The sequence below is a fragment of the Equus asinus genome, chromosome 22, assembly GCF_041296235.1.
Source record: "Equus asinus isolate D_3611 breed Donkey chromosome 22, EquAss-T2T_v2, whole genome shotgun sequence".
NCBI classification, from domain to species: Eukaryota; Metazoa; Chordata; class Mammalia; order Perissodactyla; family Equidae; genus Equus; species Equus asinus.
The window spans coordinates 35,070,131-35,086,045 of NC_091811.1; the positions used below are offsets into that span (position 1 = coordinate 35,070,131).

Below are 15,915 nucleotides of genomic sequence, written 5' to 3' on the forward strand. Positions count from 1 at the left end.
AATATGTTAATGTACTTATTTTTATGTTTATTTTTAACAATATTTAATGTCTATATAAGTCTTTTAAAATTTCTCATTTTTAACTTCTAATATGGTAAATATTGATAGATATAACCCACATAAACAAAAGCTCCTTGGGGGGTCTTCAATTGTTAATAGTAATGAGGTTTTGTCCTGAGAACAAAATCTTTCAGAACTACTGACCTGAAAAATTCTGGTGAAAAAGAGAAGTGAAACTAAAAAAGGAGAGGTAAAATTTCAAATTTTTTTTGGTTCTGTTTAATTATCTATAAAACAGGTTGAGAATAATAACTTAATGGTTACCAGCATGAGCTCTGAAGCAAGACTGCTTATGTCTTAAGTCCTGGCTCTGCAATTTATTAGCTGCTTAATTTCTCCATTCTTCAATTTCCTGATCTGTGAAATGTGGGTAATAATGTCACTAATTTTATGGTGGGATTAAATGAGTTAAACCAGTTCATATAGGCCTAAATATTACTGGTAGCTATGGGGGAGAATGACATTAAATGGCCAAACAGATCTGATAGCCACATAGCTGAAGTCTTCATTAATAATATTAATTTTTATTTACTTTTGCTTCAAGTTGTCGCCATTTTTCTCTCTCGATTCGTTTTATTTCAAGCTTTTCCATTTCTTCTTTTTCATATTTCAAACGGGCTTCCTCTAAAGAACCAAAAAAATTTTTTTCTCAGTGATTAAATCAATCTATTTTTAAGACCTGAAAGCTACCGCAAATATTTTCAAGATGTGGTGGTGGAATATTTTGTATATTTACAACCTTTATTATGTGCTAGAAATAAGACAAGTGCTAGATTTCCTTCAAAAAAGTAACATGACTCTCAAAATTTCTAGCCAGAAAAATAGGCCCACATTATATTTCTCTCCTCCAAAAGTTTATAGCAATCCAATAATTATTTTAACCAAGAAAAAATGGCAGATCTATCATGAGTAATTAAGGAGAGGTAAAATCTTCAGAAGATTTCTATAATCTTGTGACATCTGCATCATCAGAAGCAATTACCTAAATCTTCTCTTGCTTTCACTATTAAAAACAAAACATGAAATAAGTTAAAGATATGAGTTCAACCCAATTTAATAAAACATTCCCCAAGATCTAGACCCCGATATTGTATTCTTCTTATGAGTCACCTAAAAAGGCTTTATATGGTTATCCATAAAAAGTCAACATGGAATCTGAGGACAGACTTTTAAAACCCAAATCTGAGTCCACAGCTGTTCTTAATGCTAAAAGCTACAACCACTTGAAATATTCAGATTTTTAAAATCACTTTTTGGTATTTTAAATAACCAATACTTTTAACTTTTAATTGACTTTTTTTTAACAAATGACAGTCCTCTTTAAATTTGGCAAGTAAGTATTATTAAACTATAAGAACTTAGGCTGCTGTGTGTCTTTCTTGCTAGTGTATATTTCCCATATTTAATGAATTTGAGTTTCAGAATTCTTACTGTACAATCAGTGTCAATGCCCCTAATTTAATCAGGAAATACAAACATTTCAAGACAAGGTTGCCAGAATTAGCAGATAGAAATACAGGATGCTTAGTTGAATTTGAATTTCAGATAAACAATAGACTTTTTTTTTTTTTTTGGTTTAAGTATGTCCCAAATATTGCATGGGGCAAATTATCCTGAATTATCCGTTGTTAACCTGAAATTCAAATTTAACTGGGCATCCTAGATTTTATCTGGCAACTCTTCTTAAGATATATCCGAAAGTGTATGGTGTGTACTAACAGAACTTTCTGGGGACCCTTTAAGTATCTATTATAAAACAGATTAAATTTGAAAAATTAAAGAATTTTGAAAATTCTTTAAAAAAACATTGGCTGGATTATGGAAATACCAACCTACTATTAGTATTACCTGCATACAAAAATAGTATCAGTGTATTTTGTACCTTCCTCTTTTTGTCGTCTCTCTTCCTCCTCTTGTAGCTGCCTCAATCGTTCAGCTTTGCTGATTTTCTTTTTCTTATTGCCAGGCTTAACAAAGGCCACAACATAAAAAAAGGCTATTAATATGCACCCAAATTTGCTTCCATGAATCCAGTCTTTCACTCATTCAAATATAACTCCCTACTATGTGCAAAGCCTTGGCTAAGTGCATTGAGGACAAAGTATGGAAACAAGTAAGAAAAATAAGCATATAAATGATTCAAAGGCAAGAGTGACAGTGACAAGTATATATGATTTAAATAGTTCTCTCATTTCCAGTGTCCACATCCTTAAAATGGTGCTAAACAGAACTTTATTTCACTGTTGTAAAGATTAAAATAAAATACATGCAAAAAGAGTTTTAATACTGCTACACCTATAAAAATTAAAGACATTTTTATGACTAACAGATTTACAGAAAGTTATTTTGCAAGTTTGGAGGAAGGAGAGATTATTTTCAACAGCTGGGATCAAGTAGAGTTTTTATAGAGCAGGTCGTATTTAAATTTGTGCCCACAAGATTTTAACATTCAGCTATGAGGGGAAGATATCCCAAGAAGAGGGAAATGCAGGTATAAGATATGGAGTGGAGAGCACTGGAAAGGCCAGCAAGTTCAGCGGACCTTGGGAAGACTCCAAGAAGAGGTGATGATGGAAATGAGAATGGAAAAGCTATGCGATAGAGTTTGCACATTATTCTAAAAGAAGTGGAAACCCCCTAAAAGAACTGGAAATCCCCTAAAAGTTTTTGAGAAGAGCTGCAGCTATTAAGGATATAATTTTTAAAACTAACCTAGTATTAGGGGAAAAAATTGATTATAAAGAGGAGAACATCTTGGTAACTATTAACAATATTAATAAATAAAGTCATGGCAATGGAAATTCAGGTAGGAGAATGGACCCAATAAATATTTTATAAGCTAACTTAGTTGATAATGATTAAAATTGGAGGCAAGGAGAGGAAGGAGTCAGGAAAACAGTCAAAAAGAAGAATGGTAGTCTAGAACAAGTAAATTTGAAAGAGAAACTGTTTAAAGGAGGCTAAGTATAATTAGTAGTAGGAAGTGCTGGTGGAACATCTAGACAATGCTTGCGGGCATTGAAACTGGAGAACTGAGGTTTAGCAGAATACAGACTTGAGAACTATCTGGGTGATAACCACCCCCCTCCGTTTTCCCTAAGTGAGAGTATAGAAAGAGAAAAGCACCATCTCAATTTAGGAATCAATAGAGTAGATAATCCTTGGGATATACAGACTCTTGGGTGACCATCTTCTCTTTGTGGCTCACCAACTACAGGATGCTCCTTTGAAATCTCCAATCCATTAGCCCTACCACTTTTTCACTGTCCATCAACCCCTCTCATACCTTCACTTCTTTACCCACGTTAGATTTCACAGCTCATCACCATAATCACTGACATATATATCTCCACCTCCCTATTTTCCACTCCCTCTGAGAAGCTCAGCTGGCCAACTCCTAGTTCTAGCTAAGCTCAACACTCCCATTTATTCTGTGCTAGTAATATGAACAGCTGAACCTTGCCAGAGAAAAATATACAGGCTCAAGTTTATCAGCACAGATGTTAAATGGCTCTAAGCACCATGCAGTGTTCCTACTACTATTTCAGTCCCCTCACTCTTCAAACCTCCCAAATCCTCTCCTCTTTTCTACTTTCAGCTGTGGCCCTTACCTCTGATATCACTAGAAATTTTGAGGAGAGAAAAATCTTCTTTACACACCAAATCTTTGAACCTACCTAACATCTTTGTCTACCTTCCTTCCCATCACAGTGGATGAACTGTCTGTACCTATGGCTATTTCAGGCTGAACTTGCCACTCTTACACTGGATCCTGTCCTTCACTGTCCCTTTAAGACTTGGCCCTTGTTTGTAGTTAACACCTCTAGTTGTTCATAAATTTCTCCCTCTCTGGATTTCACATCCCTCTCCATCTTTTGCTCCAATTCCATTACTCTTTATATCAGACCGCCTGAATGTAGTTGCCCACTGCTTCCACTTTCCCATTTTCTGCACAGCCCACTCCAACTGGGCTTTGGTTTCCGTTCCTCCATTAAAACCTCTTTTGTCAATGAACCTTAAGATGGCAGTGCTCCAATGCCAATGGTCAATTTTCAGCTCTCATTTTACTCATCTGTCGTCATCACTTGACAGTTTTTCTTCCTCCTTCTTAAAATATTTTCTTCATTGGGCCTTTGGGTTAGTACTGTCTGATTTTGCTTCTTCTCTCACAGGTTACTCCTCAGACTTCTTTTCTGGCTTCTCTTCCTCAGCTGTAGTTGATCAGTAACTTTTAAAATTACTTGTTCATATATTCCCTAAAAGAATTTTGAAAAACTATGTACCCCTTCACAAATTTTAAGTTGGCATTGAAAACTTCATCACAAGCTTAAATAGCTGCAAACGTTGTACTTTCCAGTATATGACATAAAAAAATAAAACTTTTACATCACTCTTTCAAATATATCCATCACTATTTAAAATATATCCAATGGAATCTACATACCATTGTGATTTAATGGCCAATATCATCAATTAAAAAAATATGAACAAGCTTTTCTTTAATAAAAATTTTAATCTTTTTTCTCTGTGAACTCATGTTTCCATTCCCATTCCCTCACAGAATCTTTTCTTAACGTAATACACTTAAAAAAGTTTTGTTGATCCTCCTATCATATTCAGCTGTTACAAAACTATGTACAAAATTTTATTTCCTTGTCTGTAAGTTTCTGGATTGCATTCTAATTATTTTCAGTATACAACTGAATGAAGCAACATATTATATTACATATTTTGATAAGTAAATATTAAACATAAAAAGTGAAATTTTACTGGATATGCATCTCTTGATGAGATGGTTGGTTTTTCTCTTTTTCTTGGTTAGTTCATGATCCGTGGATAGGTGTTAGCTACTGCTGAATGAAACAAGGATTCAGACAGATTCTATTTTAATTTTTACAAATATGAGAAGTGAGAAATCTGGTTTATATTAAAAAGCCAACGGGAACAGGTTTGTTACAGCTATATCATGCAATTCTTTGAATCCTTTCCATATCATACTCCAACAATTATATTGATTTACCAAAAAAAATTACCCCTAGGGATAATCACTGATGTTTGTGATGATTTTCTTGTTTTCTTTAAAAGTTTTATTACATATGTATGTATTCCTAAACAATACAGTTTGCTTATTTTTGCACTTTACATAAATACTATTATACTCAAGGTATGTGATTTCCTTCTTTTCTTATTGTAGTAAAGTCTACATAACATAAAATTTACCATTTTAACCATGTTTAAATGTACAGGTCATTGGCATTAAGTACATTCACACTGCTGTACAATCATCACTGCCACTCATCTCCAGAACTTTTTCATCATCCCAAACTACAACTCTGTATCCGTTAAACATTAACTTCCCTTTTCCCCAACCCCAGCCCTTGTCAGTCACCATTCTACTTTCTGTCTCTATGAATTTTACTACTCCAGATATTTCATATAAGTAAAATAATACAATATTTGTCCTTTTGTGCAATTTACTTCTTTAGATACACATTATGGTTGGTAAGATTCATCCATATTGGTGGATACAGCCATAGCTGTATATTTTCACTGCTGAATAGTAAACTCGTTAACTTATTTATCCATTCTTCTTCTGATACACATTGGATGGTTTCCAGTTTGTTACTATTACGAATAATGCTGCTATAAATCTTCTAGTGTATGCATTCTGGTGTCCATTTGCAAGCTTTTCTACAGTTATACCTAGGAGTAAAACTGGTAAGTATGTGCATTTTCAATGTTATTAAAGCTGAATTTTCCAAAGTAATTATTTCAATTTACACTCCCATAATCATTATCCAAGTCAATATTGGTTAATTTCAGTACTTTTGCTTCTCTGGTAGTTGGCTTTTGTTCTCGTTGTTGTTTTTAATATAAATACCTTTATCAGGCTAAGGAAGTGTCCTTTAACCTACTAAATGGTAAGGTACAGTAATTGAATTTCTAATTCAATCTAATTGTATTCACGTAATGTCTTATATTAAACCAATTCTGCCATCATGAGATAAACTGAATTGGGTCATGATTTATTATCATTAAGTATACTTCCATATTGAGCTTGCTAACATTTTGCTTAGAAATTTTGCATTTATGTTCATGAATGGGTTTCAATTTTCCTTTCTCATACTATTCTCAGGTTACCCAGGCAACTCAAAATGGATTAGGAGTGTTCCCTCTTTTTTCATGCTCTGGAAGAATTTGTATACAAATGAAATCATTTACCTTTGAATGAAGAACAAGCTAACAAAGACTTGTAGACCTAGAATTTTCTCTCTGGGAAGATTTTTTAATCAGTGATTTAATTTCTTAAATGATTATAGGACTATGCAGGTTTTCTATTTCTTCATGAAACAGTTTGAGTAAGTTATTTTTTTCTGGCTGTTTGTCTAATTCATCTAAGTTTTCTAATTTATTGACATATCAGACTGTTCAAATAATGTCATTTAATGTCAAAGTCCTTTCTTCCTTTTCATCCCTAATATTGATTATTTATGCCTTTTGCTCTTCTTGACAAAATTTACCAGAGAACTGTCCATTTTATCAGTATTTTCAAAGAAATAAATTCATTCATTCAACTGTTTTAAGAAATATTGAGCATCTAACATGTGGTAGGCATTTGAGATATACCAGTAAACAGACAGACAAAATCTTTGCACTTATGAGCTTATATTCAAATTGGAAGAGAGAGACAAAAACAACTTTAAAAACATTAAAAATAAACTATAAAATATTTTAGAGGGTGAAAAGTGCTATGGAAGAAAGCAAAGGGACTCCAGACTGCAGGAGTAGCTGGGGAAGGGATGAATTACAATTTTAAATGGAGTGACTAGGGTGGGCCTCATGGAGAAGGTAACATATGGTGAAGACTTGAAGGATATGAGGTTATTAAGCCTCTCTATTGAACGTTTTCTATTTTATTAATTTTTGTATTTCTGTTTATTATTTCCTTCCTTTTCCTTACTTTGAGTTTTAGCCTTTTTCTCACTTCTTAAAGAATGTTTAGTTCATTAATTTTTTAGTTTTTTTTCTTCTTCTAATATAAGTATTTAGGGCTACACATTTCCTTCTGAGTATTGCTTTAGGTACATTCCACAAATTTTGAAATATTTTCCTTATCTTTGAGTTAAAAATATTTTCTGACTTCCATATATTACTTCTTGACCCATTTTAGAATGTTTAAAAAATTCCCAGCATATTATGTCTTCCTCTTTATCACTGATTTCTTTCACTTTTTAGCTTAATTTCACTGAGGTTATACTACATGCTCGAATTGTTTCAAATGTTTGAACTTTGAGAATAGTTTTATGTCACAGGATATGGTCAATTTTGAAAAAAATATGTGTTTAAAATTCTCTAGTTGTTGGGTGTGGTGTTCTAAATACGTCTAATTTATTAGATTTGTTCATCATGTTGTTCCAATTTTCTAAATCCTTACTGAGTGTCTAATGCTTGTTCTGTCAATTATTGAAAGAGGAAATCTGCTATGGTTGTGGGCTTGTCTATTTCTCCTGATAGTTTTCTGAATTTGTGTATTGTATATTTCAAGGTTTTTCAGTTAGGTATATACAAATTTAAAATGATATTTTCTTGGTTAGTCAAATCTTTATCATTACAAAAATGGCCTCTTTATTTCTAGAAGTGTTTTTCTTTTTGTCTTAATTTTGTGTTCAATATTAATATAGCTATATCAGCTTTCATTTTTCTAGTGTTTGCATAGCATGTCTTTTTCTATCATCTTACTTTCAACTTTTCTGTATCTTTATTCTTTAGATAGTGTTCTTAAAAAATTATTGTTGGATTTTATTTTTTTAACCAATCTGATGATCTTTCTCTTTTGATTTTGGGGTGTTGTTTTATCTTCTTTTTGTATTCTTTCTTGATATCTTTTCAATTGGTTATTGTTTATCAATCCACTATTTTCCCTCTACTAATTTGAAAGTTCTACACTCTATATCATTTTAGCAGCTATCCTAGAAAGTCAACATACATACCTAATATATAAATACATTTATCCTACTACCAAATAGTACAAGGACTTCAGAGCATCTTAACTCAATTTATCCTTCCCTAACCCAAATTATACATTATTGTTGTCATGTATCTTTTTATAACAGTTTTACTAATAAAACCCACAAACCATCCAATTTACTCAAAGTATACAATTCAATGACTTTCAGTGTATTCACAAAGTTGTGCAACCACCACCATAATCAATTTTAGAACATTTTTGTCACCCCCAAAAAAGAAACCCCACAACCATTAGCAGTCATCCCTCCCATTTCTTTCCAACCCCCCAGCTCTAGGAAACAACTGATCTACTTTCTCTATAGATTTGCCTATTCTGACATTGCATATAACTGGAATCATGCAATGTGTGGTCTTTTGTGATTGGCTCTTTCACTTAGCATAATATTTTCAAGGTTCATCCATGCTATAGCATGTATCAATATTTCCAGTTTTTGTCTGAAAAATATTCCATTGTATGTATATACCACATTTTATCTATTCATCAACTGATGAACATTTGGGGTTGTTAGGTGTTGTGTATAATACTTTTTTAAACCCATATATTATCATTATGATGACTGTTTTATACCTTATGTACTAATCTGTTTTGCAGGTGGCAAACTCAGTTTTTGCCTGAAAAAGTGTCTTTATTTCACCTTTATTTTTGAAACCTATTTGAGCTGATATTGAATTCTAAGTTGCCAGTTATTTACTTTCAGCACACTGAAGACATCATTTCACTGTCCTTGGCTTTCGTTGTTGCTATGGAAGACCAAAGTTCAAATTTTGCCCAGTTCTGCGATGTCCTCATGATAAAAACAGTTTTAGTGCTTCCATTACTTCTTCGGTTCCTACCTTCATTTAGGTTTTCTCCTGATAATTTCTGAACATATTATCGGCACTTAAATGCTTTTAAGAGGATAGTTTTGACCTATATGTATATATTTTAGTCAGCATTATTTATTGTTTTCAGCAGAAAGTTTGATCCAAAAAATATTAAGCCTAATATTACTGGAAATGGAAAAATCAAAATAATATTTTTGATAAAATTATTATATCTTACCACTTGGTTTAAGTTGATCAAAACTCTTAAGTTGCAGATTTTGCTCAAGTATAAAAAATGTCTACTATTTACCTAGTTAGCAAAGCCCAGCCTTCAAATTTAAACCAAGTGGCCAGGGATCCTGTGTCAAGATGGCAGCATAGGTGGACTCTGAACTCACCTCCTCCCATGGATGTAACAAATTGACAACTACTCTTGGAACAATTACCCCTGAGAGAGAACTGAAAACTGGATAAAAAGAACTCCCACAACAAGGGACAGTCCTGACTAAGGTGGAAGAGGCAGAAATTCCATTCTGGAGGGAAAAAACTCATCTTCTAGCAGTGATGCTTCATGGCTGGTTGGGAGGAATCTTAAGGAACAAAGCCTTCCATGGAGGTGTGGGTGATCTGAGTGGGAGAGCTTTACCACAATAAGCAACTTTTGGACTCAGCAAAACTGAATGTCATAATGTCTGGCTTTGCTGGCTCTTAACTACAACAGGGAATAGCCCTAGAAAAGCTATGGAACATAAGCAGAGAGAAGTCTGCTCTTAAAGGGCCCACACAAAAATTCACCTGTTTCAGAAAGCAACCTAAAATCACCAGAAAGAAAGGTGCACAGTCCTTTGGTGAAAAGAGACTCACTTGATAGACTCTGGATGCATCTCAATGAATGGTGAGATCTCCCCAGGCTGGGACCACCTCCCCAGGGACCGAGACATTGGTGGCAGCCATTATTGTGACCTACTATCTGTGTGCTGACACAGATGCTGGCAGACACCATTGGAGTTCTTCCCCAAGCCTGTTAGCAGAGGGGTCTGCCCCACCCACTAGAGCACCAATTTAATCCAGCTCAGCCAGGGCAGGCAGCCCACCCTAGGGACTGGCCCCACACAACAACAAGCCCTTAGGCAACTTATGGGCCTGCATAGCCTGGGTGCCTGGAACCCCTGCAGCCAGGTGAGTGGATCAGCCTCTGAGGGGCAGGACATGCATGAGGGACAGGCTTGCATTGGTGGAGGGTGTGAGGCCTCTGCAGTGGGGTGACTGGGTCTGCTTCACTGGGCCAAGGCGTGACCATGGGGCAGGACTGTGTTGAGGGTGTGTGTGAGCCTGTGTGTGGTGGGGGTTGTCAGGTGCAGCAGACTAATGCTTCTCAAACAGCCACATAGGGGATCAGCCCCACCTTCCAAAGCCTGAAACAATTGGGTTCTCCCATGCCTGGTGCTGGCCCCACTCAGCTGCACTTCTGAGAGAGCTGACAATAGCCTTGCAGACCAGAGGCCTACAGCAATTGTGAGCTCCTGAGCCTGGCAACCAGCCATGCTGGGGGCCTACTCACTTAACAGAAAAACTGTAACAGGAATGTGCTACTAGACCTTGCAGCCAAGTCTGCTAGGGCTCCTCATGCCTGATAAAGTGACTGAAGGGATCATAGCAGCCACATGCAGCTGAATATTACAACCAGCCAGCCAGCAGGACAGCCTAGCCTCCTTAGGCATCTTCAGCAAGAGCAACCATGCCACAACAGAAGGACAAACATAGCCCACACAGGGCACACTCTTAGAATATTTGGAACTGGTGACAAGAGGGAAGCACACTGCTGGGCCTCATAAGGCATCTCTTACATAAAGTCACCTCTCCAAGATCAGGAGACATAGCTGATCTACCTAATACATGGATACAAGCACAGAGAAAGAGGCAAAATGAGGACATAAAGGAATATGTTCCAAATAAGGGAACAGCACAGATCCTCAGAAAAAGAACTACATGAAACAGAGATAAACAAGCTATCTGACAAATAGTACAAACTAATAGTCATAAGGATGCTGACTAATCTTGGGAGAAGAATGGGTGAACTCAGTGAGAACTACAACAAAGTATTGGAAAATGTAAAAAACAACCAATCAGAAATGAAGAATATAATACTAGAAATGAAAAATTCACTAGAGGGACTCAATAGCAGAGTAGATGATACAGAAGAACAGATCAGTGAGCTGGACAAAAGACTAGAGGAAATCACCCAAGCTGAATAGATACAAAAAAGAATTAAAAACAAGGACAGTCTAAAGGACCTCTGGGACAACAAGAAGTGTACTAACATCTGTATTATAGGTATCCCAGAAGGAGAAGAGAGAGATGACAGGGTAGAGAATATATTAGAAGAAATAATTGCTGAAAACTTTCCTACCCTAAGGAAGGAAACAGACATCCAGGTACAGGTAGCACAGAGAGCACCAAACAAGATAAACCCAGAGGCCGACACCAAGACACATTATAATTAAAATGTCAAGAATTAAAGATAAAGAGACAATCCTAAAAGCTACAAGACAAAGGCAACAAGTTACATAAAAAGGAAACACCCTAAGGCTATCTGCTGACTTCTCAGCAGAGACCTTACAGGCTAGAAAGGAGTGGCACAATATATTTCAAATGCTGAAAGGAAAAACCCTGCAGCCAAGAATACTCTATCCAACAAGGTTATCATTCAGAATGGAAGGAGAGATAAAGAGTTTCCCAGACAAGCAAAAACTAAAGGAGTTTATCACCAAGAAACTAGCCTTACAAGAAATTCTAAAGGGACTTATTTCAGTGGAAAAGGAAAGACCAGAAAAAGGAATAAGAAAATTATCAAAACAAACAAAAAACAATAAATTCACTGGTAAAGGTAGCAAAGATACAATAAAGGTATCAGATCATCAACCTATGAAGCTAATATGAAAGTCAAAAGACAAAAGTACTAAAGTTATCTATTTCTATGATAAGAGGGTAACAGAAACACACACAAAGAGTTCAAACACATGAAATGTGGGAGGAGGGGAGTAAAAGAGTAGAGCTTCTGGCAAGAGGTCAAACTTAAGAGACTATCAACTTAATATAGATTGCTATATACATAGTTTATTATATATGAACACAAGGCAGAAACCTATAATAAATACCAAAAAATTAAGAGGAAGGAACCCAAACATAATACTAAAGGAATCCATCAAACCCCAAGGGAAGAGAGCAAGAGAAGAAGAAAGGAACAGAGAAGAACAACTAAAACACACAGAAAAAAAGGAACAAAATGGCATTAAGTACATTCTTATCAACAGCTACTTTAAATGTCAATGGACTAAATTCTCCAATCAAAAGGCATAGGGTGGCTGACTGGATAAAAAAACATGACTCATATTTATGCTGCATACAAGAGACACACTTCAGACCTAAAGACACACACAAACTGAAAGTGAAGAATGGAAAAAGATACTCCACACAAATGGCAATAAAAAGAAAGCTGGGATAACAACACTTATATCAGAAAAAACAGACTTTAAAACAAAAACTGTGAGAAGAGACAAAGAAGGGCAATGCATAATGATAAAGGGAACAATCCAACAAGAGGAGATAACACTTAGAAATATCTATGCACCCAACATGGGAGCATCTAAATATATAAAGCAATTATTAACAGACATAGAAGGAGAAATAGACAGTAACACAGTAACAGTAGGGGACTTTAACACTTCACTTACACCAATGGATAGAGCATCCAAACAAAAGATCAATAAGGAAACATTGGCCTTAAATGACACAGTACACCAGAAGGACTTAGTAGATAAATAAAGAACATTCCATCCAAAAACCACAGGATACACACTTTTCAAATGCACGTGGAACATTCTTCAGGATTGGTCACATATTAGGCCACAAAACAAGTCTCAATAAATTTAAGAAGACTGAAATAATACCAAGCATCTTTTCTGACCTCAATGGTATGAAACTAGAAATCAACTACAGGGAGAAAAATCAGAAAAGCCACAAATATGTGGAAATTAAACAAAATGCTACTGAACAGCAATTGGATCAATGGAGAAATAAAAAAATACCTGGAGACAAAGGAAAAGAAAAATACAACATGCCAAATTTATGGGATACAGCAAAAGCAGTTCTAAGAGAGAAGATTACAGCAATACAGGCCTACCTCAATAAACAAGAAAAATCTCAAATAAACAATCTAATAGTGCACCTAAAGGAACTGGAAAAAGAAGAACAAAGACGAGAATCAGGAGAAGGAAGGAAATAATAAAAATCAGAGCAGAAATAAATGAAATAGAGACTAAAAAAACAATAGAAACAAATCAATGAAACCAAGAGGTATTTCTTTGAAAAGATAAACAAAACTGACAAACCTTTAGCTAGACTCACCAAGAAAAAAAGACCAAGGAAAAAAGAGAGAAGGCTCAACTAAACGAAATCAGAAATGAAAGAGAAGAAATTACAATGGACACCTCAGAAATAAAAAAGCTTATAAGAGAATACTACAAAAAGCTATAAACCAACAAATAGATAATCTAGAAGAAATGGGTAAATTCTTAGAATCATACAACCTTCCAAAACTGAATCAAGAAGAAATAGAGAATATGAGTAGACCAATCAACAGCAGGGAGATAGAAACAGTAATCAAAACCTCCCAAAAAATCAAAGTCCAGAACCAGATGGCTTTCCTAGTGAATTCTACCAAACATTCAAAGAAGACTTAATACTTATCCTTCTCAAACTCTTCCAAATAATTGAAGAGGAGGGGAAGATTCCTAACTCATTCTACAAAGCCGTTACCCTGATACCAAAACCAGAAAAGGACAACACAAAAAAAGAAAATTACAGGCCAATATCACTGATGAACATCAATGCAAAAATCCTCAACAAAATATTAGCAGATCAAATACAACAATACATTAAAAAGACCATATACCATGATCAAGTGAGATTTATTCCAGGGATGCAGGGATAGCTCAACATCTGCAAATCAATCAACGTGATACACCACATTAACAAAATGAAGAACAAAAATCACATGATCATTTTAATAGATGCAGAGAAAGCATTTGACAAGGTACAGCATCCATTTATGATAAAAACTCTGAATAAAATGGGTATAGAAGGAAAGTAACTCAACAAAATAAAGGCCATATATGACAAACCCACAGCGAATATCATTCTCAATGGAGAAAAACTGAAAGCTATTTCTCTAAGAACAGGAACCAGACAAGGATGCCCACTTTTGCCAATCTTATTTAACATAGTATCAGAAGTCCTAGCCAGAACAGTCAAACAAGAAAAAGAAATAAGAGGGATCCAAATTGGAAAGGAAGAAGTGAAACTGTCACTATTTGCAGATAAGATGATTTTATATATACAAAACCCTAAAGAAATCACCAAAAAATTTTTAGAAATAATAAATGAATATGGTAAAGTTGCAGGATACAAAATTAACATACAAAAATAAGTTGCATTTCTATACACTAAGAATGAAGTAGCAAAAAGAGAAATTAAGAATACAATCCCATTTACAATTGCAACAAAAAGAATAAAATACCTAGGAAGAAATTCAACCAAAGAAGTGAAAGACCCATACACTGAAAACTATACAACATTGTTGAAAGAAATTGAAGACACAAAGAAATGGAAAGATATTCCATGCTCTTGGATTGGAAAAATTAACATAGTTAAAATATCCATACTTCCTAAAGCAATCTACAGATTCAATGCAATCCCTATCAAAGTTTCAATGACATTTTTCACAGAAATAGAACAGGGAATCCTAAAATTGATATGGAACAACAACAGACCCCAAAGAGCCAAAGAAGTCCTGAGAAAAAAGAACAAAGCTCGAGGTATCACAGTCCCTGATTTCAAAATATACTACAAAGTTATAGTAATCAAAATAACACTGGCACAAAAACAAACACATAGATCAATGGAACAGAACTGAGAGCCCAGAAATAAACCCACAGATTTCTGGACAGCTAATTTTTGACAAGGGAGCCAAGAACATACAATGGAGAAAGGAAAGTCTCTTCAATAAACAGAGTTGGGAAAACTGGATAGCCAAATACAAAAGAATGAAAGTAGACCATTAACTTACACCACACACAAAAATTAACTCAAAATGGATTAAAGACTTAAATGTAAGATCTGAAACCTAAAACTGCTAGAAGAAAACATAGGCAGTACACTCTTTGGCATCAGTCTGAGCAGCATATTTTCAAGCACCAGGTCTGACCAGGAAAGGGAAACAATGGAAAAAACAAACAAATGGGACTACATCAAACTAAAAAGCTGCACAGAAAAGGAAACCATGAACAAAAGGAAAAGACAACCTAATAATTGGGAGAAGATATTTGCAAACCATATATCTGGTAAGGGGTTAATACTCAGAATATATAAAGAACTCATGCATCTCAACAACAAAGAAACTAACAACCCAATCAAAAAATGAGCAAAAGATCTGAACAGACATTTTTTGAAAAAAGATATACAAATGGCAAACAGGCACATGAAAAGATGTTCAACATCACTAATTATTAGGGAAATGCAAATCAAAAGTACAATGAGATATCACCTCATATCCGTCAGAATGGCTATAATTAACAAGACAAGAAATAACAAGTGTTGGAGAGGATATGGGGAGAAGGGAACTCTCATACACAGCTGGTAGGAGTGCAAACTGGTGCAGTCACTATGGAAAACAGTATGGAGATTCCTCAAAAAGTTAAGAATAGATCTACCATATGATTCAGCTATTCCACTGCTGGGTATTTATCAAAAGAACATGAAAACATGAATACATAAAGATTTATGCACCCCTATGTTCACTGCAGCATCATTCACAATAGCCAAGACTTGGAAGCAACCTAGGTGCCCATCAAAGGACAAATGGGTAAAGAAGATTTGGCATATATACACAATGGAATACTACTCGACCATAAAAAAGGATGAAATCTTGCCATTTGGGACAACACAGATGTACCTTGAGGGTAA

General features: G+C 35.0%; 1 protein-coding gene across 1 annotated transcript in view; it reads right to left on the reverse strand.

Moving 5' to 3' along the window:
* DNAI7 (dynein axonemal intermediate chain 7) overlaps positions 1-15,915 on the reverse strand; it is a 73,243-nt gene that overhangs the window by 47,231 nt on the left and 10,097 nt on the right. Inside the window, exons 3-4 of the mRNA XM_014832352.3 lie at positions 1,943-2,027; positions 593-684 (exon numbers count right to left, since the gene is read on the reverse strand). Coding sequence (XP_014687838.1) covers positions 593-684; positions 1,943-2,027 — 177 coding nt within the window. The remainder of the gene's footprint in view (positions 1-592; positions 685-1,942; positions 2,028-15,915) is intronic.